General features: G+C 43.9%; 1 protein-coding gene across 5 annotated transcripts in view; it reads right to left on the bottom strand.

Annotated features, from left to right (window-relative positions):
• The window catches only part of KCNIP2 (potassium voltage-gated channel interacting protein 2), a 184,709-nt gene that overhangs the window by 55,693 nt on the left and 102,691 nt on the right, over positions 1-26,325 (bottom strand). The window contains exon 1 of one of the 5 annotated variants that reach the window (XM_060241816.1): positions 13,502-13,926. The exons of the other annotated variants lie outside the window; for them this stretch is intronic. Within the exon in view, the coding sequence (XP_060097799.1) occupies positions 13,502-13,619 (118 nt within the window). The 5' untranslated portion in view covers positions 13,620-13,926. Of the gene's footprint in view, positions 1-13,501; positions 13,927-26,325 lie in introns of those variants that run through there. 5 annotated transcript variants of the gene reach the window in all.

Consider the following 26,325-nt stretch of genomic DNA (forward strand, 5'->3'; position numbering starts at 1 on the left):
TCCCTCTAAGTTGCAGAGTCTTGTGAGCAAAAATTCTACTTTGTGAACTACTGGCATTAAAGTTGTGAGCTACTGGTATTAAAGATGTGAGCTAGTGCATAAATTAGTGTGCTCTGGGGTCATCCTTCTTGAGCTAAGACAAAAATGTATGAGCTGGAGGCTAAAAATCTGTGAGCTATCTCATGCTAACTCAGAGGGAACACTGGTGGTGAGTTGTGTGAGCCTGAGGGACATAACAAGAGAAAGGCCTGGTCATGGATCAGTGGCTGTTACACATGTGTTCTCAGAATAGAAATATTAGCATCAAGTAAATAACACATGAACAAGAATACAACAAGTGTTGAACAATGTCATGAGCAGAGTGTCTACACCCACATTTTCATAATCATGACCAAATGGAGAGCCAGTATGGTGTAGTGGTTAAGTGTGCAGACTCTTATCTGGGAGAACCGGGTTTGATTCCCCACTCCTCCACTTGCACCTGCTGGCATGGCCTTGGGTCAGCCATAGCTCTGACAGAGGTTGTCCTTGAAAGGGCTGCTGCTGTGAGAGCCCTCTCCAGCCCCACCCACCTCACAGAGTGTCTGTTGTGGGGGAGGAAGGTAAAGGAGATTGTGAGCCGCTCTGAGACTCTTCAAAGTGGAGGGCGGGATATAAATCCAATATCTTCTTCTTCTCCTTCAAATGGGTGTTAGAAGCAGGGCATCAATGCATGGGTGGGTGATGGTCACTTATACAGAGCTTTTCAGACTATGTGTAATTATTCATCAGGAGTATTTCTATACATCTAAGCTCACACATTCTAGGGGTGCAAATTATTATAAATGATACTCCTATCAATACCTTTGCTTCAAATACAAATTTTAGCTGTGTCAATACAACATCTAAGTATTGTAGTAGCTTAAACATTTAGGGATGTATTGTTGCATATACTTTAAGGCATCAAATGTTATTCTCAATGATATGTGATCTTTCATTATAAATATATGTTATATGTACTTACATGGGAGAAAGAAGTATGAAAGGTAGAGCCAAAAAACCCTAAATGCAAGAGATCCAATTGTTCTGTGATATTTCCATGCAAGGTGCAAATGCATATGAGATCAGAAGTGAACCATTAGTAACAGCAGTAGCTGGTTGTACTATTATTTCAGGTATGCTCAACTAATTGAGCACATGCTGAAGGAGAAAATCCATGGCTCAAATTGAGATCTATGTGAGTGCTCATCCAATAGTCAGGATTTCCCCACCTCCCACTATTTCATGGCCTATAATGACACTATTAGAAAGGAAAAAACTTCACTCTAACTGAAATGTAACAGGTGGCTACCTCAGTCTTGAGCAGGGAAAAGGTAAATACCCAGAAATAGGCACACCTGAAAAGCCATAATACCTTGTCTCTTCCCTTCTGAAATAGGAAGTCTAACTCCTTAAACTTCTAATTTTCACAGTAGAAGCCAGTGCAGCAAAGATAGTTTTATTCACAAGATAACTACCTAACAAAAGGACCAGCATAACTACAAATATAACAAATCCCTAGCACTGTTAAGTTTTCTTGGATTTGGAAAACACAAGTGTAATTACACAGTAGCACCAACAAACCCAAGAAAATGGACCCAGTGGCATTTGGGAAGAATAGAATATGACAGCAAAACAAAAAAGAAAGTATATCACTACTGTTATAATGAGCTCGGTGATACAGAGTAGTAAAGCTGCAGTACTGCAGTCCTAAGCTCTGCTCACAACCTGAGTTCGATCCCTATGGAAGCTGGGTTCAGGTAGCCGGCTCAAGGTTGACTCAGCCTTCCATCCTTCCGAGGTCAGTAAAATGAGTACCCAGATTGCTGTGGGGAAAGTGTAGATGACTGGGGAAGGCAATGGCAAACCACCCCGTAAAAAGTCTGCTGTGAAAATGTGAAAGCAACGTCACCCCAGAGCTGGAAATGACTGGTGCTTGCACAGGGGATTACTTTTACCAATTATCACTACTGTTTGTGGGTTCACAACAAAATTATATAAGGCACACAGAGAAAACAGTACTATAAATACTTCAAAAGTTACATACCAATAATGTGAAATCACACTATACCAAGCCATCCATACCACATACAAGTCTACAAATGGCAAAAACCATGCATTGTACTGCAGAATATATAAACCATACATTCACTACTACAATCATTTATCAAGAATAGCAGCATCACCCATTATACAACATCATTAGTGAAGGTATCAGAGCACCAGTAGATTCCAGCTGGTCTCTGGTTGGGCCATGGTTCCAACATGAGCGAAGCCACACTTCTGCCACCAAATTCCAAGTGAAAATGGGAACCCAGTAACATCATCAGCTGAGATAGATGCAAACTCATCTATCAGGATAAACATTTTGGTGTTGGCATAACATCCCCATAAGCCCTCCTACCTCTTTTAGTATGTACTGTGGTTTGCAATAGTTATTTCACATATCCTTTTTACCTTAATTAATATATTGCCTTAACCACCACTTACCTAGCAGTCAGATAGGGTGCTCATTTGTCTACACTTTGTGTGCAAGGCAATTAATGTTCACTTTTTACATGTAATGAAATCAGGCTGAGAAGTAGTGACTGAGACAGAATAGAAAGCATAGATGTGGGTACCAGCAGGATGCCTGCGGTTACTGTGCAACAGATCTACCCTTCTCCTCCTAATGTTTGCAGAAGCATGAGCTGGGAGGAAAGTGCATTCCTTCATAGGGGAACTGATGTCTGGGGTGGCAGACATCCAGAGATAACAGCCACTGCTATAGACAAATTGAACAGTTAATCTCCATTGCTAGCAATGGAGAAATGGCTCAGATATCTGCACCTGAGCAAGGAACAGTTGCCTTAATAAGAGGTAATCTGAAACCCTAAGAACACTTTCCTGGGAATAAGCCAACTGAACAAATATGGAATTACTCCTGAGTGGACCTCATGAAGACTGCTGCCACAGACTCTAGATGTCTCCACTACAGCAGATTAGCAGGTTCTGTAGAGCACTGAGTTTCTTGTGACCTTGCCTACTTCCCAGCCTCACTGGATGACCTTTGACAAGCCACTGTCATTAAACCTAATATCCTACACAGAGTGGTTATAAGGTTCAATGAGCTTTCCAGAGAAAGGGGAATGATAGAAATGTAACCCAAAAGTTTGTTAAGAGGAATCCTTTCCCTGTGAGAACAGTAGGAAAGAATGTCAGAGGACTTGAACCTTGTCACAGATGAAGCCTCAACAAGAGATGTGGTGGCAACATCCCGGCATCCTGTCCTGGAGCCCACCTAATTTGTCAGCCACTTCACTTGACTGTAAAGCAGATTCTCTGAGCTAAAATGCAGCTCTGTTGCACCATCTGGTGGCCAAATTCTATCTAGATAACCATAGATAACGTGCAGAAGGAATTGTGAAGTTCAGTACCCCTTCATAGCACATCCATTTGGCTACATCCCAGACTCTGCCCTTGTCCAATGACAGAAAAATGAACTGGATCTTCTTTCCCTCCTCCTTGGGGAATTATCCTGTGCAGGTTTCTTAGTGGCAGCTAGAACCAACACTGGCAGGCCTGTTTTTGTGCTATTGGATGACAAATAAAGATCCAAAAAGCCTTCCCTCCCTAAAGTAATCCATTGTCACAAGAGTGCCACCTCAGGAAAAAAAAAGATGTATCTCTGTGGGATCACCAAATGTGGACTAAACTAATTGTGCACAGGATTGCATTTATAGCTTCCTGAATCTACATTATCTCTCTGGTCATCATCACTACCTAGCATGCAAGATTAAAATCTAATAGTCCTGGCTCTCACATTCAAATCAGAGTAGTGTTTGACGACGACGACCCCCCCCCCCCCCGCACATAGCCACCCCACACTTTTATTCCAGATGGATTCAATTTACAAAGTATTGCTCTCTGTTTCTACAGCAGTTAGTAAATTGGGTTGAAGTTCCTATTCCACCCAACAATATGCATTAGAAGGTGTGAAAATTTACCCTTTTAGCCTGTCTAATAATAAGCATGACAAAATGGCTAAAGTATTTTAAGGGGTAAGTAATCCTCTTCAAGTGATTTTAATTATGTTTCCCTACCTTATAAGGAGATCATACGGAAACTGTGGCCAGAAAGTAAATGATGCAATAAACTTATCTGAAAGAGCTATAAATAACAGCTCAAAAGGAAAAGCTGCCTCAAGCAGAACCAGCTGAGAGGCTTGCCTGAGATGACCAAGATCCTGAAACAACTCAGCTCATGCCTGTTGACTAAAATCTAAGATTTCACTAAAAATTTCTTCTGTTTACTAATATGAACACTAATATGTTTCTTTTAATGCTTACCTAAAAAAAATCACGCTTCCCAAAACACTTTCTAAAAAGCGTTATTAAACTTTCATAACATTTGAATTTATACAGAACACCTGTACCTCTTGTCATTTTGCTAGTTCCCCAGTCTTATTCACGGTCGCTATGAATTCCTGTTTGATCTAGCACATCTTCTTGCCATACAAGTAAAGCAAACAAAACTTGGGAAGTCAGAGGAGCTGCTGCTAAACAGAACTTCAGACTTGAGCAATCTCCTTTCTCTGAACCTAGCTGAGCCTTAAATTGGATCATCCTTTCCATTTCTCAGAACTTAGCATTTTATTTACGAAACTATGCAAAGAAATTAGGTTTTTAAAAATAACCAAAAGAGTCTTCTGCCTTCAATAGGAAACAAAGTTGCTGTCCAGGGTCCTGAAAAAGTAAGCCACTCAGATTCCAGCAAAAGAATTGGGATTAATGATTTGAGAAGCAATTTATCAGGATTTAGACTAGTTGCCCAGGTTGGGGGTCCCACACAGGAACTTAATGGAGCCAAGGGAGACTCCCTGGCAATACTGCCCCAGAGTCTTCAGAGCCTGGAAGCAGGGGGGAAAGAACCAGGAAGCTGCAGTACCTACCACACAACACAACTGGGAGGCAGGGCACCATGGCTGAGCTGCACCTGCCAGCAATCTCACAGTTGAGGCCAGCAACAATCCCACCCTTCTTGGGCCCACACAGGCCAAACTGGAGGACTTCTGAGGCAGTGGGGAAGGGAAGGGCATAGATGGAGCGGGCCTGCACTGGGAACTCAGGCTCCTCTACTGGCCATACTCCGCAAAGAGCCACCCAATGACACTGGGCATCTGGTCTGCCCCCATAAGCTCCTTTAAAAGGTAGGACCAGGACAGCTGAGGAGGAAAGACCAGACCTCTACCTTGCTGGCAGGAAAGACGAGAGGCAAGGGAGAGTCAAAGGAAAAAAACACACACACAAATCCTTCCTCCTCCAGAGACCAAGGCACCTTCCATGGCTTATCTTGAAAAGGCTGAAGGACAGGCACAGGAATCCCAGAGAGATTCTGAGCCTGACATTAGCATTAAGCCTAAATAAAGTGTGTTAATGCATTGTATTAATATTCTTGTCCTCTGTGAAATGCATGCGTGGATGTGCACACTGCATACACACATTTCCAGTGATTTTTCAGACCTCTTTGCAAAAGATGCAAAACTGTTTTCACAGAGAGAAGAGAGATCATATCCCCATTCTCAAGCAAATGATCTGATGCCTCCTTCCTCTGATCCAGTTACACATAGTTGAGTAGAATTTGGATTGGGGGGGTGGGCAGGGAGAATGATGCACTGTCTTAAATGCAGTAAACAAGAAAATACTACAATGTAGATGGACATTTGTGTCCAGCTGCAATATGGACTAACAAGTTATCCTTCTGCACTGAGTTACTTTCAATGGAATGTGCTTTTCTGCCTCAGTTAATCATTTATGGCCAGAACTAGTTTAGGGCAAACCACAGCATTGAAGGACAATGAAATGGTCAGTTCAGTATGGCAAACATGGATTGTCATGTGCTTTCTGGAGCAACAGTGATATTCCCCCCTCCTGAAGATGAAGGCAAAGGGAGGGAGACTTCTTCTCAGCTGTGATGCAATGATGTAGCTGCATCCAGTTGATGATAAGGCACCACTATGTCACTAGGTGATCTCTGCCCCCCTATGCGATCTTAGCCAAAAAGCTAGAATAGCTAAAAATGGCATTAAGGAAGTGGCATATTTGGGCTGCAAATCTGGCATGAAGAAATATGACAAATCACTGAAGTAGGTAATATTTGAGGAAGCCCTTGAAAGTTCATATCCCATAATGAAGATCAAACCTGACGAAAAATCAGGGCAGCAATAATTTAAACAGCTTGCACATTGCCAGCCCACTAAGGATTGCTGCCACCACCTTGATGAAACATATTTAGGGCAAGGTAAGAGAGCTTAACACAAAAGAATCAAGTTGATATGAAGCCTAGGCACTTTAAAAAAAAATCTAATAAAAGGTGTTGCCAGTATTTCCACCCACCCTTTTAAAGAGTAATATTTAACAGAGACCAAGTAGTTTGAAGTTTATTGTTGATTAAACTTCCTGTTTCTGTTTCCAGATATAGCAAGTTAATTCAGGTGCTTCTGGAAAGCAATCAAAGCATTTTGGTCATAGTGTAAGTTCAAACAAAAACTTCATACATCAGTGTTGTGCAAGGGGAAATGTGCAAGGGTATCAGAACTACGTTCACAAGGGTAAATAACTGTGGAATTGACACAGAATGAATAAAAGATCTGACAGGTGGAAAGCCTCCATTAGTTTTTCAGGATTTATTGCTTTGTGTATATACACATAGGATGACTCCACTCAAGGAAATGAATATACACAGTATAGCCGTATGTCCATGTCACCCCCCCCCACACACACACATATTCATATGGTGCACACAATCTATATCTTTCTTAGATGCTAGCCTTATGCTGCAGAGAGGGTGTTTCCCCCCGCAGCATGGGATACCAAGTGTAGTGAGAGTGTCAAATTAGAAAGACCTGGGTTCATGTTCATACTCCATAATGAAGTACACTGAACCATTCACCTTCTCTTTCTTCTGCAAAATATCTGAGACACATATCCAGTGTTCCCTCTAAGCTGAGTTAGCATGAGCTAGCTCACAAATTTTTAGCCTCCAGCTCACACATTTTTGTCTTAGCTCAGGAAGGATGACCCCAGAGCACACTAATTTATGCAGTAGCTCACAACTTTAATGCCTGTAGCTCACAAAGTAGAATTTTTGCTCACAAGACTCTGCAGCTTAGAGGGAACATTGCACGTATCTGATATTTTCTAGGACATGGTTGTAAAAGAACAGTCGCCCACTCAGTCTGTGTTTTAATTGTTTTTACAATGTCTTCAGCACCTGCATGCTGTTTCCCCAAAATCCAAACACAGCAAAAGAGAGTTCAGCTTTAAATCTGAACAGCACTGACCCACCATTTTATTATCATCTTTTATTTTAAAAGAAAATTCATATCTAGGGGAAGATCCACCCCCCCACACACACATTCTGATGCCTTTCGCTAGTAAGCTGCAGGGCATTAAGGCTTCTATATATACATGCCTGTGTGATCATGGATGCATATTCTCTCACACACAGCCAGAGACAGCATAGTTTGCCTTCCTCCTTCCTTGGAGTGTAAATTTTCCCATATTTCTCAAAAAGGAGAAAGGAGAAACAGCAGCAAGACTATCTGTTGGTCAGTTACACAGGAATGGGATAGTCCATTGCTGGCCCTGGATCTAGACTTTCAAGAGTATCACTGTAAAAGAATAAAATACACCTGGGACACAGTTTTTGATCATTCAGAAAAGTCCTCCATCTCTGTTTCCCATTCTCTTAATGGAAATTATAACAACCTGTTTGACAGGGATACTGTGAGCTATGAAAAAGGCATAGTAAAGCATTTAGCATACTAGGCACTACAGAAATTATTTATAACTAATTAGTGACATCACTCTGAATCCATTACTACCAAATTTACAGATAAATTCCTGGAAAATGGCTCTTTGAATTTAGAATGCAAAACACAGTGGGATGGTGGTGGTGGTGGCGAGAACTATGAAATGTTCCCAGTTCTGTTTCTCTTTGCTCTGGGCTTTAATGCTCTCTCTCTCCCTTCCCCCCCCCCGCTTCCCCTCCCCCTCTCTCCCCACTCTCTCATGCTGTGAGCTCTGTCTTCCTAATGCATTAGCCTCATTGTCCTCAGTTTCCTCTTTTACCTCCCCAAATGGGAATTAAATGGTTCCATAATATGCACTGCAGTTGCTGGAAGGAGTTAATTCTATATTTCATTTAACACCTCTGTTTCCTAACCGAAGCACATTTCTTGCTGAAACCCCATCTTCTGCTCCAGAGGGACATAATACTTAGCATCTCTGCCAACAAACAGGCATAGATCAGAGTTTAAAGGCACTCAAAAGAACTAGCACAAAAAGGATACTCCAGACTAATGTTACCATCCAGGAAGGCTATTGCTGTGATGCCTGCTTTATCATCAAGGTCACACTTAGGTCAGTTGCCTCTGGGAGCTGACAACTGCCTCATCCTCACATCTCTGTATAATTTTTCTAAAGACTAAGCCTGCTTAAAGCTGAATTATTATGTCCAATTCTTATGGGGTGGAGTGGTTGAGGGCCAGCAATATTTTTTACAAAGGTGCCCAGGAGTCCCAGGACTTTTATGCTCCCAAGACTATTCCTTCAGAATGGCTTTATCAGTCTCCATGGGTGCTGTAGTGCTACAGAGTTCTCAAAAGTACTGGATCCCTCTCAGGCCTTTTCTTCTCCCACCTTCCCTGATCTCTTTCTCCACCCATCCACACATATCAATGCTTTGAGAATTAGGCAGTTCCTCATGACGATGCCCTGGGAAGAAAGAGGGTGTGCCCAGGGACAGTCTAAACCCTTTCTCCTTTGTCCTAACAAACTAGTACTGCCTCAGTGCTGCTGCTGGCCTATAGAGGGGAGGAAGGGAACATCTGGACTGAGTCCAGGGACTCACTCTCTGTCTTCCTCAACAATGTGATAGCTACTGCCGCTGGATCATAACAACAATATGAAAGCTACTGCCACTGGATGGGCATGAACTGGGAAAATGTGGTTCAGTTCATGATTCATGACATGACCCGTTCATGAACCACAGACTATCATGAATTTTAGCTACCTCATGAACTGCCTTAGTTCACAAGGTTCATAAGTCAGTACAACCCACTGCATGCTAGAGATACCAAACTTGCAGGGAATCTCCAGCTAATTCTCCTCTACCTGCCCTCCAAGTTTGGTGAGGATTTGATTTACAGGGTCTGAGTTACAGCCCCCCAAAATGTGCCCCCAAGAAAGTGCTTCCTGACCATCCATGCCTGTCATTTTGACAGATGCAGGTTTGGAAGGTTCAGGAGTGTATATAACAGACCCTGTGCAAGCTTAAGACACCAAACTTGTAGCAGAGCACCTGGGAGAGGTCCATTCCTGAACCTGCCCCTGTCAAAATGACTGAGGTTCAGGAATGTACAGAACAGATCCATCCTTCTAAGTTGTTGCTTTGAAGTTTTGTAAACATTTAGATTGACAGTCTGTTTGGAAATGTTTCCGCTCACGAACTCACACAAACATCCATGAACAACTTGAAAGTTTGTGAAGATTCCATCCTGAGTGACCTTGCATGAACTTGACTTTGAGAAGCATGAACTGGCCAAAATTCATCAAGAATTTTGGTTAATGAGGCGGTTCATGCCCATCCCTAGCCATAGCACTGGCAGCAGATTAGAGGGGGTTTTTTTTTGGCACAGCTGCACTTTGTCCATATTGCACCACACTCCAGATCACACTGCAGCCTGGTACTACAATCTGTTCTTCTGCCTAAACATACAGAAATATCTGGCCTAGCAGCAACTGAGTCTACTAACATGCAAGCCAGCTGGTAGTTTCCAAAACAAATGAGCAAAGCACACACATTAATATTTTCTCCCAATACAAGAAGTCTGGCCCACACAGTTCAAATCAGGTGGTTGAAAATGGGAAGAGATTTCATGAACAAATGAAAGTATCTCAACAATGATCTATGGAAAAAAGAGGGAAATAGTGCCTGGGCTGGCACAGATACTCCAATGTTATTATTGCCCAGACTGGTATAGAGGTTGAGAAACCAGCCATTCAAGCACGGCACCAGTGAAAAAATAAAGGGAGAGCTGAGGTGGGTTAGCACCCCTTCCCCCAGGGCCAGGGCCCTAATTCAGATTACCGCTCCAGTGGCTTTTTAGCCCAAATTAAATATAAGGAGTTCCAGACATGGAATGGCATCATCACCTGTCGCTTGATCTGAGATGGTGAGCAGATTTCATGAACTCAGTGTACAGACAGTGGTGGGTGATGCTCCAAGTTTTATTTCCGAGAGCATAGGGTGGAGGGAAAACTCTTTTGGCAGATCTGGATGCATTTTTATCTTGTGCACTGCTTGTATTCTTTTTAATTTTGTTGATGGATTGTTATATTTTTATGTGTCTGCAACTTGCTTTTGCTTTGTTAGCCACCTTGATTCTAAACATATAAGGTGGGATAAAATTTAAAAAATAAACGCAAGAAAGAGCGCTGATGCCCCCTTTAGCAATAAGCCACAAGTTACCAGACTGTGTAGATCTATGCACAGAGTGCCCTTGAGAAGGGATGGCCAATTTGAAGCCTGCAAGCTACATCAAACTTCCACTACCTATTTGGTCAGCTTGTACCACCAAAGGTGTAGCTTCTCACCTAGCTGGCATTGGGAAATGGGAAATCACCTTGCTGCAGATTCCTCTGCAGTAATCAGATTCCACTCAGTGGGTCTCTTTTGGCAAGAAGAGAAGTAGTTACTGCACTCCTTAGCCTGGCAGAGACTCTCCTAAACCAACTGTTTTGGAGTGTGTGAATTAAGAGTTTGGCTGGGGAGAATCCAGCATGCCAGGGTGAAACACTAACGATCCATACCCTAGACTTACGTGGTTGCAGCCTATCCCACAATCTTGTTCAAGAATGTAGCTGAATACAAATCTGGGCCTTTACATCTCATAGTCTCTTCCCAGCTATTGTCTTGAGTTTTTATGGTTTTTATGGTTTTATGGTTGAGTTTTTATGGTTATCATTTATTTTTGAATTAAAAATTTAAACTGCCCTCCCCTACAGAACAGGGCTCAGGCCGATGTACATCAATAAAAACTATTTACATACATAGAATTCACAGTTTAAAATAATATTCATAATATACAGTACATTTATAACCAAAGATGGCAGTAAGACTGCAGAAACATGCCACCAGCACTTGGGGTGAGGAAGTGGGAAAAGCAGGAAAGCCAGCCAGATGAGAAAATGTTGCTGTCCTCAACCCAAAGCCTGGCAGAACATCTCTGCCTTGCACATACTGTGGGACTGCAGAAGGTCCCACAGGGCTCAGATGCAGGGCCAGCCCTGCCACTAGGCAAACTAGGCAATTGCCTAGGGTGCCAGCCTTCTGGGGTCATTGAATGGGGTGCCCCCTGCGTGACTCAGTATGTGGAGGGGGTGCCAGAAGTGAGCCTTGCCTCAGGTGCCAGACAGTCTAGGGCTGGCCCAGCTCAGATGTTATTCAGCAGAGAGTTCCACCAAGTCAGAAAGAGAGCCAAAAAGGTCCTGGCTCTGATTGAGGACAGCTGGATATCACAGGCCACAGATGTTCTTTGGTGGAGAGTTCCACTAGGTTTAATTTATAAGTTAAACTTCTAGACTGCTCTCCTCTCAAAAGGCTCATAGTGGTGAACAACAACATAAAACACATTTATAAGTCAATAAAAATATTTCACAAAAATAGCACACATTTTAAAACTACAGGTTGCACCACTGCCTCATGGAGGGCAGAAAAACAAATGGGGAAGGGAATTAACAGACGAGATGGTGTCTGTCACTGTCCCCAACCAAAAACCTGGCAGAACATCTCTGCCTTGCATGCCCTGTGGGACTGCAGAAGGTCCCACAGGGCTTGGATGATATTCAGCAGAGAGTTCCACCAGGTCAGCATGAGGGCTGGGAATCCCCAGTAAGTTCTTCTCTGCAGAGTGTAGTGCTCTTCAGGGGGTATACCAGAGGAGGCAGTACCAAAGATTTGTGTGTCCCTGACTGCTTAGGGCCTTGAAGGTCAGTACCAGAAGCTTGAACCTGATCTGGTACTCCACTGGAAGCCAGCACAGCTGGTGCAGCACAGGCTGAATATGTGCCATCCATGACATTCTTGTAAAGACCTGCACTGCCATGTTCTGGAGCAGCTGTAATTTCCAGGTCAGTCTCAGGAGTAGCCCTGCATAAGCGAGTTACAGTAGCCCAGCCTGGAGATTACCACTGTGTGGATTATTGTGTCTAGGTCAGGGCAAGACAGGAAGGGGGCTGGTTGCCTAACTTAGTATAGCTGGAAAATGCCAGTTTGACATCTGTGATCTGGACCTCCACTGATAAGGAAGTGTTCAAAACCACTCCTGACAGTTGGTGCCAATATTAGAGGCACACTGTCAAGAGCAGGGAGTTGGCACCCCAATCCCCATTCCCTTCCCCCTCCAGCCACAGAGCCTCTGTCTTGGCAGGGTTCAGTATCACTTGCATCTGTTTCAACCATTCCACCATGATCTCCAGCCCCTCAGCCAAATTTACTGGGGTGGTATCCAGCTGGCCACCCATACAACTGGGTGTCAGCATCAATGGCATAATAAGACTGTGTGGCCTGACAAATCTTCTCCAAATTTCAGTACTTGGCCAGTAGAACTGTAAACTAGGAGGGACTCCAAAGAATGTACTGCCAAGTCCCCAGCCCCCAATGCTAGTACTATGGGCTCTGGAAAACTGAGGCACTGACATCTAGGAGCCCCAGATAACTGTAGGTAAACATTTGAAATCCTGGTGAAGGCTTTACAGCAGAACAAGGGAAAGCAAAATATGACTCCCTATCCCTTCTGTTTTTTCCATCACAATGCAATGTGAAAACTGTTGACTGGTGCCAGAAAACAATCAAGCAAGAAACATCCTGCAGTCTGTTTAATTGCATGGGTTAATTTGTGCTGAATGTGCCGAGGATCAGTCCCAGAAGTGAATCTCAGCAGCCCTGGAGGAAGTGAATCAACTTATCAAGGGCATATGCAGAGTGCATTTGCCTAATACCGAAAAAGCCACAACTAGCTCATGTGTGACTGGGATTAGAAGAAAGAGCTTTTGAATCAGAGGATGCAAATCCCAGAAATGCTCATTTTAGAAATGCAAGCACTGGGGATGGCCATCAACTCTGCAGTTGTGTTGTAGGATGGGAATCTGAGGAGTCATTATAAATCCAGGACATCCACATAAAAGACAAAAAAAACCCGGAACCACAGAAAAGCAGTCACAGGAGATAAATGCTGCTGGATCAGACTGGGAGGATGTAAAGGATAGAGGAGACATATTGAGAGTGCAAAGGGAGTGAGGGACCATTTATCCATATATTCCACACCCACCCCTGCCTCTTGCTGTTCATGAGGAAATCCCCTTCTGTCCCATTCCAATAGCTTCACCTGGGTCTAGCCATTAGCACTCCCTCTCCACCAGCCCTCCAAGCCCCAAGCTACCTTCAATGCCGCTGAGGATCTTGAAACACTTAGTAGTAAACCAGTAGGACATGACGAGAAGGATGATAATAAGGGAGGCATATAGGAGGCTGTCGCTGTGGGGGGTTTCCCTCTCCATGTCTCCATGCCCGATGCTCGCCCCCCTTTGCCCTGGCTCCCCAGTCCTCTTGTTCTGTGGGGTGCCAGTCTCTTCAAGGTAAATTTTGAGCTCTCAGCCGTGCGCATGAACCAGGATCCCCAAACCAATTACATTAATTGTTCTTCTCCAACACATGGCGCCTGTCTAAAAATAACTGGCTGGCCCGGGGGGAACCTAGTGGGGTAAGCACAAGAGACAGAACATAGAGAAATGGAAGGTACACTACTGGGGCAGGATTGGACCCTGCTGCAAGCTCCTGGGTGAACTGGATACCATTTTCACACAGAACAAAGAAGTCAGTCCCACAGCTAAAACTGCTACCCTCTTGCTTCTTCCTGTGGCCAGGTCATTGTTTTTTCTAGCTGAGTTTTAATTAGTGAACTGGATTATATTAAATTGCTTTTAATTAAACTGTATGTTAAATGAGTGCAAATGAATTCTATATATACTCTAAGAGACAATAACTCTACCTAGAGCTCACTTTAAGTGAGATGTGAAAGTCAGAAGCAGCTAAACTGACCCTTGGCAATTTCTATTTCCTTAAGCCGACCAATTTAATTCCACCTACATACTCACTTCCTTCTCCTCTTCACCCCAGATGACTATTTAGAGGGTTTAGAATAATTATCCTGAAACTCAGAGAGGCACAAGCAGAGACTGCTTTGCTTATGCCACTTTCAAGCAGCAGAAGGGCTACTTGGGCACAACGTGCCAACACAGACGCATTAAGACTTTGTAAACTCAAAGCTGCCCATACATTATGACTGAAAATTTGAGGGTGAGAAGAATGGAAGATTCATCCCCTTTCTAGATGCTCATAATCTTTGCCCTTGAATCACAGCTGCAGACAAACTTTCTAACCACACAGAACTCTTCCTCATACTTAGATGTTCAAGGAGGGAAAAGGCTTGGCAGAAAAGAGGCACAGGAGACAGCTTTTCATAATCCATGTGATCTGCAGGGCCTTCACTTCTGATACTAATGGTAGTATTTGTTTTATACAGTAAAGCAGACTCTGATATGTGCAGACTCTCAGTCCTATGGACCTCATGAGAAAGAAAGAAATCTGAAAAGAAACAATAAAAAGGCTAAAAAAAATGAAAAACTAAAACACTAAAAAAAAAAGATCTCTAGTTAAAAATTAAGATAAAAGCCTGGCTGAAAGCCACTGTTTTAGCATAATGCCTAAAAACTGCTAAGCACTTTGCAAGTCTCTGCTGCAAGAAAGTTCAAGAAATGGGGGGCCACCATCAAAACCACTTTCAGGGTAAATTCTCTGAGATGAGGAGCCATGTGAACAGGAAACTGAAAGGAAAGGTAAATAGAGTCAAAACCCTTGGGGAAGATTGGAGGCTATTTAAAACTACAATCCTAGAAGCTCAGATAAAATATATACCACAAGTTAGGAAAGGCACAAATAGGTACAAGAAAAAGCCTTTATGCTTAACAAACAAAGTAATGGAAGCTGTAAAAGGTAAGAAGGATTCCTTTAAGCAGTGGAAAGCTAGCCCAAGTGAGGTTAATAAAAGGGAACACAGGCTGTGGCAAATCAAATGCAAAACTGTGATCAGGCAGGCAAAAAGGGACTATGAGGAGCATATTGCAAAAAACATAAAGACCAACAATAAAAATTTCTTCAAATATATTAGAAGCAAGAAACCAGCCAGGGAGGCAGTGGGGCCCTTGGATGACCAAGGGGTCAAAGGATTACTGAAGGAGGATAGGGAAATGGCTGAGAAGCTGAATGCATTTTTTGCCTCCGCCTTCACTGTGTAAGATGAGAAGTGTTTGCCCATTCCAGAACCACTAATTTTGGAAGGGGTGTTGAAGGACCTGAGTCAGATTGAGGTGACAAGAGAGGAGGTCCTACAACTGATAGATAAATTAAAAATTAATAAGTCACCAGGCCCAGATGGCATACACCCAAGAGTTCTGAAAGGACTTAAAGGTGAACTTCTGGCTCTCCTGACAAAAATATGTAATCTTTCATTGAAATCTGCCTCCGTTCCTGAGGACTGGAAGGTAGCAAATGTTACCCCCATCTTTAAAAAGGGTTCCAGAGGAGATCCGGGAAATTACAGGCCAGTCAGTCTGACTTCAATACCAGGAAAGTTGGTAGAAACCATTATCAAAGACAGAATGAGTAAGCACATTGATGAACACAAGTTATTGAGGAAGACTCAGCATGGGTTCTGTAAGGGAAGATCTTGTCTCACTAACCTGTTACAGTTCTTTGAGGGGGTGAACAAACATGTGGACAAAGGGGACCCAATAGATGTTGCTTATCTTGACTTCCAGAAAGCTTTTGATAAAGTTCCTCATCAAAGGCTCCTTAGAAAGCTCGAGAGTCATGGAGAAAAAGAACAAGTCCTCTTGTGAATTAAAAAATGGCTAATTAATAGGAAACAAAGAGTGAGTATAAATGGGCAATTTTCACAGTGGAAGATGGTAAGCAGTGGGGTGCCGCAGGGCTCAGTACTGGGTCCCATGCTCTTTAACTTGTTCATTAATGATTTGAAGTTGGGAGAAAGCAGTGAAGTGACTAAGTTTGCAGATGACACTAAATTGTTCAGGGTGGTGAGAACCAGAGAGGATTGTGAGGCACTCCAAAGGGATCTGTTGAGGCTGGGTGAGTGGGCATCAACGTGGCAAATGAGGTTCAATGTGGCCAAGTGCAAAATAATGCACATTGAGGCCAAAAGTCCTAGCTATAAATACAAGTTGATGGGGTGTGAACTGGTAGAGACTGACCAAGAGAGAGATCTTGGGGTCATGGTAGATAACTCATTGTAAATGTCAAGACAGTGTGCGATTGCAATAAAAAAGGCCAACGCCATGCTGGGAATTATTAGGAAGGGAATTGAAAACATATCAGCCAGTGTCATAATGCCCTTGTATAAATCGATGGTGCAATCTCATTTGGAATACTGTGTATAATTCTGGTCACCAGACCTCAAAAAAGATATTATAGCATTGGAAAAAGTACAGAAAAGGGCAACTAGAATGATTAAAGGGTTGGAACAATTTCCCTATAAAGAAAGGTTAAAACACTTTGGGCTCTTTAGCTTAGAGAAACGTCGACTACGGGGTGACATGATAGAGGTTTACAAGATTATGCATGGGATAGAAAAGATAGAGAAAGAAGTCCTTTTCCCCCTTTCTCACAATACAAGAACTCGTGGACATTCAATGAAATTGCTGAATAGTCGGGTTAGAACGGATAAGAGGAAGTACTTCTTCACCCAAAGGGTGATTAACATGTGGAATTCACTGCCACAGGAGGTGATGGCGGCTACAAGCATAGCCAGCTTCAAGAGGGGATTGGATAAACATATGGAGCAAAGGTTCATCAGTGGCTATTAGCCACAGCATATTGTTGGAACTCTCTGTCTGGGGCAGTGATGCTCTGTATTCTTGGTGCTTGGGGGAGGGGAGCACAGTGGAAGGGCTTCTAGCCCCACTTGTGGACCTCCTGATGGCACTTGGGTGGGGGGGGGGGTTGTGGCCACTGAGTGACACAGAGTGTTGGACTGGATGGGCCATTGGCCTGATCCAACATGGCTTCTCTTATGTTCTTACCATGTATGGCAACATGGGGAGGGATGGTGGCTCAGTGGTAGAGCATCTGCTTGGTTAGCAGAAGGTCCCAGGTTCAATCCCTGGCATCTCCAACTAAAAAGGGTCCAGGCAAATAGGCATGAAAACCCTCAGCTTGAGACCCTGGAGAGCCGCTGCTAGTCTGAGAAGACAATACTGACTTTGATAGATCGTGGCAGCTTCATATGTTCATATAAAAAGTCCCTCTCCATAGTAGCCATCCACCTTATTCTGTTGGCACAGGGTGAGGGTTGGAATGGAGAAAGTCCTGGCTGGCAGTTCTTGGGCAATCGTGTAGGAAGAGGAGTCTTCTATATGGCCCCAGGCCATTTAAGGCAGGGGTGTCAAACTTATGGCCCATGGGCCACAACCAGCCCACCTAGGGCTTTAATCATGACCATGGCTCTTTCCCCCCCTCCCCCTTCTGTCCTCACCTTATGAAGCTCCAAAGCTGCTGAAGTTCTCAGCTCTTTCTGCCTTGTCTTTGCCTGCTTCAGCAGGAAGTTCTTCTGGGTTTGCAAACAGAGTCAACTCATGGGAGTAGGTGGGGTAGGCAGCTGCCCAGGACACCACCTTGTCTGGGGGCACCCTCCCTCTCCCCTGATGAACCAGGCCCGGGGCTTGCATGTGTTGGCTCGTTGCAATCCAAGAAACCTGAGCAGGGCCAGGTTTTACGTACCCCGCTCCTCACAAGGAGCGCAGCATGCAAGGGTCAGCTCTCCCCACCCCCAATCAAGAGCTGGGGGGGGGGGTGTTGCACAGGGGCCTGCCTTGAGTGGCAGAACCCCTAGCACTGGCCCTATTTGCAAAGCTGCAAAAAAAAAATGCATAATGGAAAATCCATTTCATGGATTTTGTCAGTCCTGCAATGTATTTCAATGGAGCTCAAGTAGTTTCACTTTCCAGTGTTTGTATGGCCAGTTGAAGCTGTAATTTGCTGGAGAGGTCTCCTTGAAAATAAAGGGTTGGTGCTTTGTGTCAGCTTGTCTCTGCTGAATGGACTTCAGAACTGATGCCTAGTGAGTTCTCTAGCCTGGAAACTCACAGCCAAAGGGGGATATTACACTGGAGATGCCAATCTGAGTAAACCAGGGGTGAGGGGCAGGAGGGAAGCTTGCAATGCCGAGCTACTTCATGTTTTCCTAGGCTCAGAGCATTTTATATTTTTAGTTTATATTTTTACATTCTGCTGTGATCCTTTGTGCTTTTTCTTTATGTTTTATTTTTTAAATTGTATTGCCAAATCCCACTGTTCACCTACATTTCCATTTTAAACAAAATATTGCAAGAAAAAGCACAAGGATCACAGCAGAAACTGAAAAATATAAAGTGCTCTGAGCCTGGGAAAACATGAAAGGTGGGGGAATAGTGGGATATGGCAGTGCAATTTTACAAATAAAACATAAAGAAAAAGCACAAAGATCCAAGCAGAAACTATAAATATAAAATGCTCTGAGCCTGGGAAAATAATGAAATGGCATTGCAAGCACTGCAGATTATCATGATCCTGCAGCCAGCCCTAAGGAGTAACATGGCTACAGCATTTTGTACCAACTGCAACTTCCAAACCATTTTCAACGGCAGCTCCAAACAGAGGGCAATGCACAGGACTTTTTTGTAGCAGGAACTCCTTTGCATATTAGGCCACACACCCCTCATGTAGCCAATCCCCCAAGAGCTTACAAGGCTCTTATTACAGGACCTACTGTAAGCTCTTGGAGGATTGACTACATTGGAGGGGGTGTAGCCTAATATGCAAAGGAGTTCCTGCTACAAAAAAACCCCATAACAATGCAACAACATGACCTGGATGAGATCAGAGCAAGGATAGCTATATCCAAATTGTGCCTGCTGAAGAAAGGTTCCAGTTGGTGCACCAGTCTAAGCTGGGCAAAGGTACTTATCACTCTTGACTCCAGATCTAAAAGTACCTCCAAGTTGCAAACCTGTTCCTTCAGTGGGAGTGCCAGCTCTGGATTGGGAAATACCTGGAGATGAGTGTGAAGCCTGGGGAGGGCAGAGTTGGAGGAGGACCAGGGTATAATGCCGTAGAGCCCAACTTCCAAGGCAGCTGTTTTCTTTAGGGGAACTGATCTTGGTCATCTCGAGATCAATTGTAATAGCCATTCTTTGATGCTCAAATTAAAAGAATTTGGTATGCTAGCAAGTTTTTAAATTAATACACACAAAACAAACACATTAACAGAAATATGAAAGTATAAGACTAAGTTGAATTGATGAATAAAACAGGCTTTAAGGTTGAGAGTTAAATACCTGGGAATTAATATTAACAAATATAAACTGTATTTTATATCAAAATAATCATGTCAAGAAATGAAAGAATTTTCAAAAGACTTGTTAAGACTGGATAAATTGCAATTGTAGTTGCTGGGTCAATAGTAGTGATCAGGGCTTTTTTGTAGGAAAAGCCCAGCAGCACTAATTTTCAAATTAGGCCACACCCTCTGACATCACCATTGCTTCACACAGGGCTTTTTGAAGAAGCACAGCAGGAACTAATTTGCATATTAGGCCACACCCCTTATGCAAAGCCAGCTGGAACTGCATTCCTGTATGTTCCTGTTAAAAAAAAAGCCCTGCCTATGGCAAAGTTAAAGTTAATGTGGATTTTAAAAATCACTCTATTAGATGTTCCATTCTAACAATATGGAACAAATATAAACCTAGGCTGTCTGAAAACACCTTTCTGGCTCTCAACACAACTAAACGTAAGTGATTAACATATCATAACATATTAGACTGCTCACAAGATGGGAGCACATTCGGCCGGGGCTCGGGGGTCTGCACTGGCTGCCAATAATATACCGAGTCCGGTACAAGGTGCTGGTTATTACCTTTAAAGCCCTATATGGCCTAGAACCTGCCTACCTTAGGGACTGTCTCTCCCCACATGTTCCTCAGAGAGTACTGAGATCGGGCTCCCAAAATCTGCTTGTTATCCCCGGGCCAAAGGAGGCCCGTCTGAAATCCACCAGGGACAGGGCCTTTTCTGTAACGGCTCCTTACTGATAGAACCAGCTGCCGGAAGAGATGAGGGCCCTGCGGGACCTTGGCCAGTTCCACAGGGCCTGTAAGACAGCCCTCTTCTGGCTGGCCTATAACTAACTGGCATTGGAAACTCTATAGAAGGTTGTAGTGTAATATTCTGATAGATCGCTTGTTTTATATGTTTTATTATTTTACTGTTTTAACTGCTGTAACATGATGTATTTTAAATCTAAAATTTATGTTAGATCTTATATGTTGTGAGCCGCCATGAGCCGCTTTGGTGGGAAGGGCAGGATATAAATTGAAATAAACTGAAACTGAAACAAGAGAAATGTAAAATGAAATCAAGAGATTTGATAACAGATGGATATACCTGTCAATGGTTCTTCTATGCACAATTATTGGAAAGGTTTTGATCAATCTAAGACTGAATTTGAAATGAAATTATGTATGAATGATGAAGATATTATTGAAAAAATGTATAGACCCTTGCTAAAATTTGAGACAGAGAAAGAACAGGTGGAAGGATTTATGAAAATGGGAAAATATGTGAAGGGTCTTAAGTTTACATTTTCTTGTATGAAAGATAATTTTTAAAATATATATTTTATTGAATATTGATGTATATACAACAGCAAGTCAGTAGAAAGAAAAAAATACCAAAACAATTACACTTGGGAAAATAAACATATGCATAAATATATGCATTACAAGCCTAAATGAGGTGGTCTGTATTTTCTTTAAACTTAAATATAGCGTCTTGATAAATACTGTTAATAACTTCCAACATATTACTATATTCATGAGAATTTTTATCATTGGTATATGTCTCCAGAAAGATTAGCTAAAATGTACAAAAAAATATTTTGAATAGATTTTGGAAATGTGAACAACATGAAGGGACATTTTGCACCCATCATAGACAAAGAACAAAAATTTCTGGGTACCAACACATTCATTTATACAGAAGATTTTAAAAATTAATATACAACTGAAACCAGAGTCCTCTTTGGGGGGATTAATGGACAGTCAGAAAACACATATGGAACTTTGTTTTTGTTTATGAAAATGTTGACAATGTTATTTTATGTGTAAAAATGGAAAACTTCATCAATACCTACAATTGAGGGGTGGCTGGTGAAGATGATGGAAGTTACTGAGATGGCCAAACTTACTTCTTTGACCAGGGAACAGATATTATCCGCTTATACTGCCAACTGGAAATCCCTTATAAACTTTATGTATGAAATGGGAACAAATGAACTGATGATTTGCAGTTTTGAAGACTAAGAGGAAAACAGATTATTAAAAAGGAGAAGCTCTTTTTGTAATTATAGAGTAAGAGTGACTTGTGTAGATATATTTCTATCTGTTGTAGACAAAATCAGTAATTTTTCCTTTATATCTCTCTTTATAATCTTCATAATTTTTCTATGTTTACTTTTTTATTTTTTATCTTGTTCAAAACATTTAATGATTTTTTTTAAGAACAAGAGAAAGGCCCAGGCCTTGCTGCAGGTAATCCACAGGAAGTGATATCATCACACCAGTGATGTCCAGGCAATGCTCTAATATTTAGGGGGGTGGTCTATGGTAGAAGTTGGTTTCACCATAGAGTCTTTGCCCAAATACCAGGACATTGCTGATGTGGTCACTTCAGCTGCTAACAGACAGGCATTTGGGGGTGGTTGGGAGGCATTCCACATTGGGCCAGCGCAAAAAGAGCCATTCCGAAGCCTCCACATGCTCTCCAGCAAAGCACCTGTGTCCTGTCTGACAGACACTTCCAGATGCGGAGGCGCCTCAGAAGCTGGACCGCTCTTTCTTCCCCCAACAAGTTAAGCACTCATGCATTCAGTGCTCCTGACAGTTTTTAAGGAGGGGAAAAAGGCAGAAGCAGCTTGGGGTGGCTTGATGCTTTCACATAGTCAAATCACCTCACATCCACCCTGCTGCTTCCAGATGGCAAGGAGGTGACTGGCGGTCAGCTCAAAGATTTGCTACCACTTTGAAAGTGGTAGCTTTTTAAGCCACTTTGAGGAGCCTGGAAGATGGGGTGAGTACCGGACAAGGACAGGAAGCTGTCTGGAGGGGATCTTTTGGTGGATTTCAGAGGTATCTCTGGGTCGGCCCAAAGTGCCAGTCTGGTAGCACCCTTCCTGTGCATCACCAGCGATGAGGGCTGGGCCTTTCTCTTTCTCCAGATAAGTCCCCCCATCCCCAACTAGTTGCCAGGAGGGACCTGGCACCCAAGAAAGAGGGAAAGGGAAAGGAAAGCCTGAGCCCAAAGCTCAGGCCCAACAGCCTTTACCCAGACCATGCCAGTAACTCTTCTGTGTTCCATATGTGAATAGGAGCACCACCCAAGGTACTGTGCTCAGGTGCACCACTCTTTGACCTACATACCCCCTTCCTTCTATCTCACTGTAGCTGAGTGATAATGAAAACCTCTAACTCAATTAATTAGCTCCTGTCCTAAACACATGTTGCTGTCACTTTGTGCACAGTCAGATGACAAGTACCAGGGGCTGCGGTCCCACTTTTCTCACTCCATCTTTAAAATAAAAGTAGGAATGTTCACACACACCAACACACACTCATTCACACATCGCCCGCCAGTTCCTTAGTGAGACAGCACTGGCACCAAGCTAAAATTAGCCAGTCACCCACCTGCCTGAGTATAAATAGCAGCCAGAGCTGCACATAAGCAGTGCTTTGAGCGCAGAAACAATTTCTCATGGCACTGCTAACGCACACCCCAAAGATCACAGGCTTTAGAGCCCTGGGCTAAAGCCTGCTTCTAACACTCTACTGAACAGCATGGGCACATCAAGTGGAATGCTTCAAAAAGCCATTTGTATTAGATATAAAAAGATCCTGTGGAGGCACCTGATTGTATTCATCTTCTGCAAACCCAAGTTAGGCTGGAGGCACATTAGAGGGTCAGCTGAGGGCTCTGGACAGCCTGCTTCATAGTCCATCATAGTCCCCCTTCCAGAACATAACCTGAGTAAGTGGCCTTGCACAAAAGCATTTTCCTATGCTCTGCCATGCAACCACATCACAAAACGTAATTTTGCCCTCATGCAAGAGGTCAAATTAACTTCACCAGGGCTTTTTTGTAACAGGAACTCCTTTGCATATTAGGCCACACACCCCTGATGTAACCAATCCTCCTGGAGCTTACAGTAGGCCCTGTACTAAGAGCCCTGTAAACTCTTGGAGAATTGGCTACATTGAGGGAGGGGGGCTAATATGCAAAGGAATTCCTGTTACAAAAAAAGGCCCAGCCTATAACTATGGGTTAATTATGCTTCCCCAGTCTGAATTAGGATGGTGAGTCAAGTGGCCTTTCAACAGATATATAACCTGTAGGGTGGCCAGATCGTCCCGGTTGCCCGGGAAAGTCCCGCTCCTGCCTCCAAATTCCCGCCTCCCGGGCTGGCTATCCCGGGACCATTAGAAGTCCCGGTTTAGCCAGCGAGAGGAGCCGACGGGCCGCAAGGGCGGGCGGGCGAGGAAGGCGGCGCGGCGGGACAATGGCGGCGAGAGCGGTGCCCGGAGTGGGAGGCGGGCCTGCGGTGGCGTGGCGGGAAGCCCCGGGTCGGGGGGAGGGGGTCCGAGCGGCAAGGAGGCCGCCGAGACGCCCCGCCCGCCCCGCCCTCCCTGCACGCCTAGCGACCTGGCTGCGGCAGCCACAGTGAGAGGGAAGGGCGTCCGAGCGGCAGGGCATGTCATGTGGCGACAGGGCTCTTCGGGGGTGGGGATCCCCTTGGTGGCCTGCTCCCTGCCGGTGGGTCCCTCCAGACAGGGCAATCCCCTGTCCACGGCAGGAGCTTGGCAGCCCTATATATAACAGCGATTAGGTCTCTAAAACGAGACTCAGCATACATGGACAAGTGGGCCTTCAAGAGAGACACTTTGTATTTCAGGCACATCCATGCAATTGTGGCAATGCAAAGGGAATGACGATCCTGCACTGCCAACAGCAGTGCTTATTCTCTCCTTTGCAGCTGGGAACCTACTCACCTGGGTGACCTAGCCTGGCTGAAGTAATGACAGATATTATCATCTTTAAAGACTCCATTAGGAGAGTTAAATTTAGGTCACAGCTGAATCTTATTACTGAGCTGCTAATCAGAGTGGGAGCTGATTATTAATAAAGCACAGACAAATATTGGCAAAAGGCTATTTTTGGGCTACAGATGTTACTGCTTCAATCTGGCTAATTGACTGAGAATCCGTTCTCTTTCAGCAGGAAAGCCAACATTTCATTTGGACTGGGGCTCAGTTCTAAAATTGGCTTTCCATGTTGGAGCTCAGCTTTGTAACATATTGCATGAATCATGCAAAAGATTTCCTTTGTAGACTGGGGATATTTACCCAGGCTTCCCATATAAGTAGGCTGTTAATGTTTGCTATACATTGCTGTCTCTGTATTCTTGCACTGCTTCGCAGGAGTTGTATTATTTCTCTGAGGAAGACTATGCTTTTGTAGACAAACACATAGCCCTGAGTCTGTATTCATGGGGCCTTCACCATGTACCACATCCCCTTGTCCAAAGAAGTATGCATGCATATGAAAGCTTACATTCTAAATAAAACTTGGTTGGTCTTAAAGGTGCACTTGACTCCTGCTTTGCTCATGCAAAAGAAGTTATATATTTGAATGTGTCTGGAGGCAGGTGCCGAGGGCTTTTTACTCCTGAACCACAATCTGCTCCCACACCTCATAGATGTTCTGAAGTCAGCTCTGAGTGGAAAGAGCCAGTTCTTAGGCCCAAGTACAGGAAACCCAAGGAGATATGGTTGCCAGATCTGGGTTGGGAAATACCTGGAAATTTTGGGGCTGGAGCCTGAGGAAGGTGGAGTCTGGGGAGGAGTCTTGGTGGGCTATATGGTCATAGAATCCACCTCCCAAAGCAGCCATTTTCTCCAGGGGAACTGGTTGCTGTCTTCTGGAGATCAACTGTAATCCCAGGATATCTGCAGTCACTACCTGGAGGCAGGCAACCCTCCAAGAAGAAGACCAGAACCACACTGAGTCCACATTCACGGATCTGTAAACAGACCAGGCTTACCACACATAGTATGCTGACACCTTGAAAACTCTTTCCAAGATTGCGCATGTTTGTTTTCAAACCCCTGATTGTTGCCCCTCCCCTATAAACTCCTTGCTTCTGGCTCCTGACCTTAAGGAAGATAAATCACCCAGCCAATCAAAGAATAACAAAAACCAAGTGAATTTTTCTTCAGAACATTATGAAGATCCAATCCAAATCCATCCATCATTTGTAAATCTTGGAAATGTCCCAAATCAAAATAAAATTATTTCTGACATTCAGGAGTGGATAGGGTTGCCAAATCCCTCTGCCACTGCGGTGGAGGACTCCATTCTTGCATGCTTTGTGCGTGCTGTGCAATGATGTCACCAAGAAGTGACATCATCGTGCAGGGCATGTAGCACCTTGGATGTTCTATGATTCGCTGTAGAGTTTTCACTACGAATCCTAGAACGTCCCTGGAGTGACATGCCTTGTGTGATGATGTCACTTCCAAGTGATGTCATCATGCATGGCATATCATGTGATGACAGGGCTCTTTGGGGGCAGGGATCCCCCCCATGGCCTGCTGCATGCCAGCAGGTTGGGGGCCCCTAAACCAGGAGATCCCCAGCCCCCAGTAGGAGCTTGGCAGCCCCAGGAGTGGACAAAGCCTTTGGGTTGTTCTGGCATCTTGCTGTCCCATTTTGATTTCCTCTGTGTTTGTGTGTGTGTGCAGCAAGGGGGGGGGGGCGGGGAGAGAGAGAGAGATGGCATGTTTGTGCTCAGTGTTTCCACTTTCTGCCAGTCATTGCAGTATCTCAGTGGGTGCTGGTTGCCTGAGCTATTCTGTTATCTAGGGCTGCATGCCAGCCAGGTAGGCAGGGGAAAGCTTTTGTCTCTCTCTCCAGGAGGAGAATACGCAGGCAGGGAATATGGAGAAGCATGGGGGAGGCCATCCCACCATGATGGGTAGGCAGTGCCAGCCAGCACACATGGCTCGAATAGGTACCAAGGGAAACATGTTGCTTGTATCC

The sequence above is a fragment of the Heteronotia binoei genome, chromosome 6 (assembly GCF_032191835.1).
Source record: "Heteronotia binoei isolate CCM8104 ecotype False Entrance Well chromosome 6, APGP_CSIRO_Hbin_v1, whole genome shotgun sequence".
In the NCBI taxonomy this organism is placed as follows: Eukaryota; Metazoa; Chordata; class Lepidosauria; order Squamata; family Gekkonidae; genus Heteronotia; species Heteronotia binoei.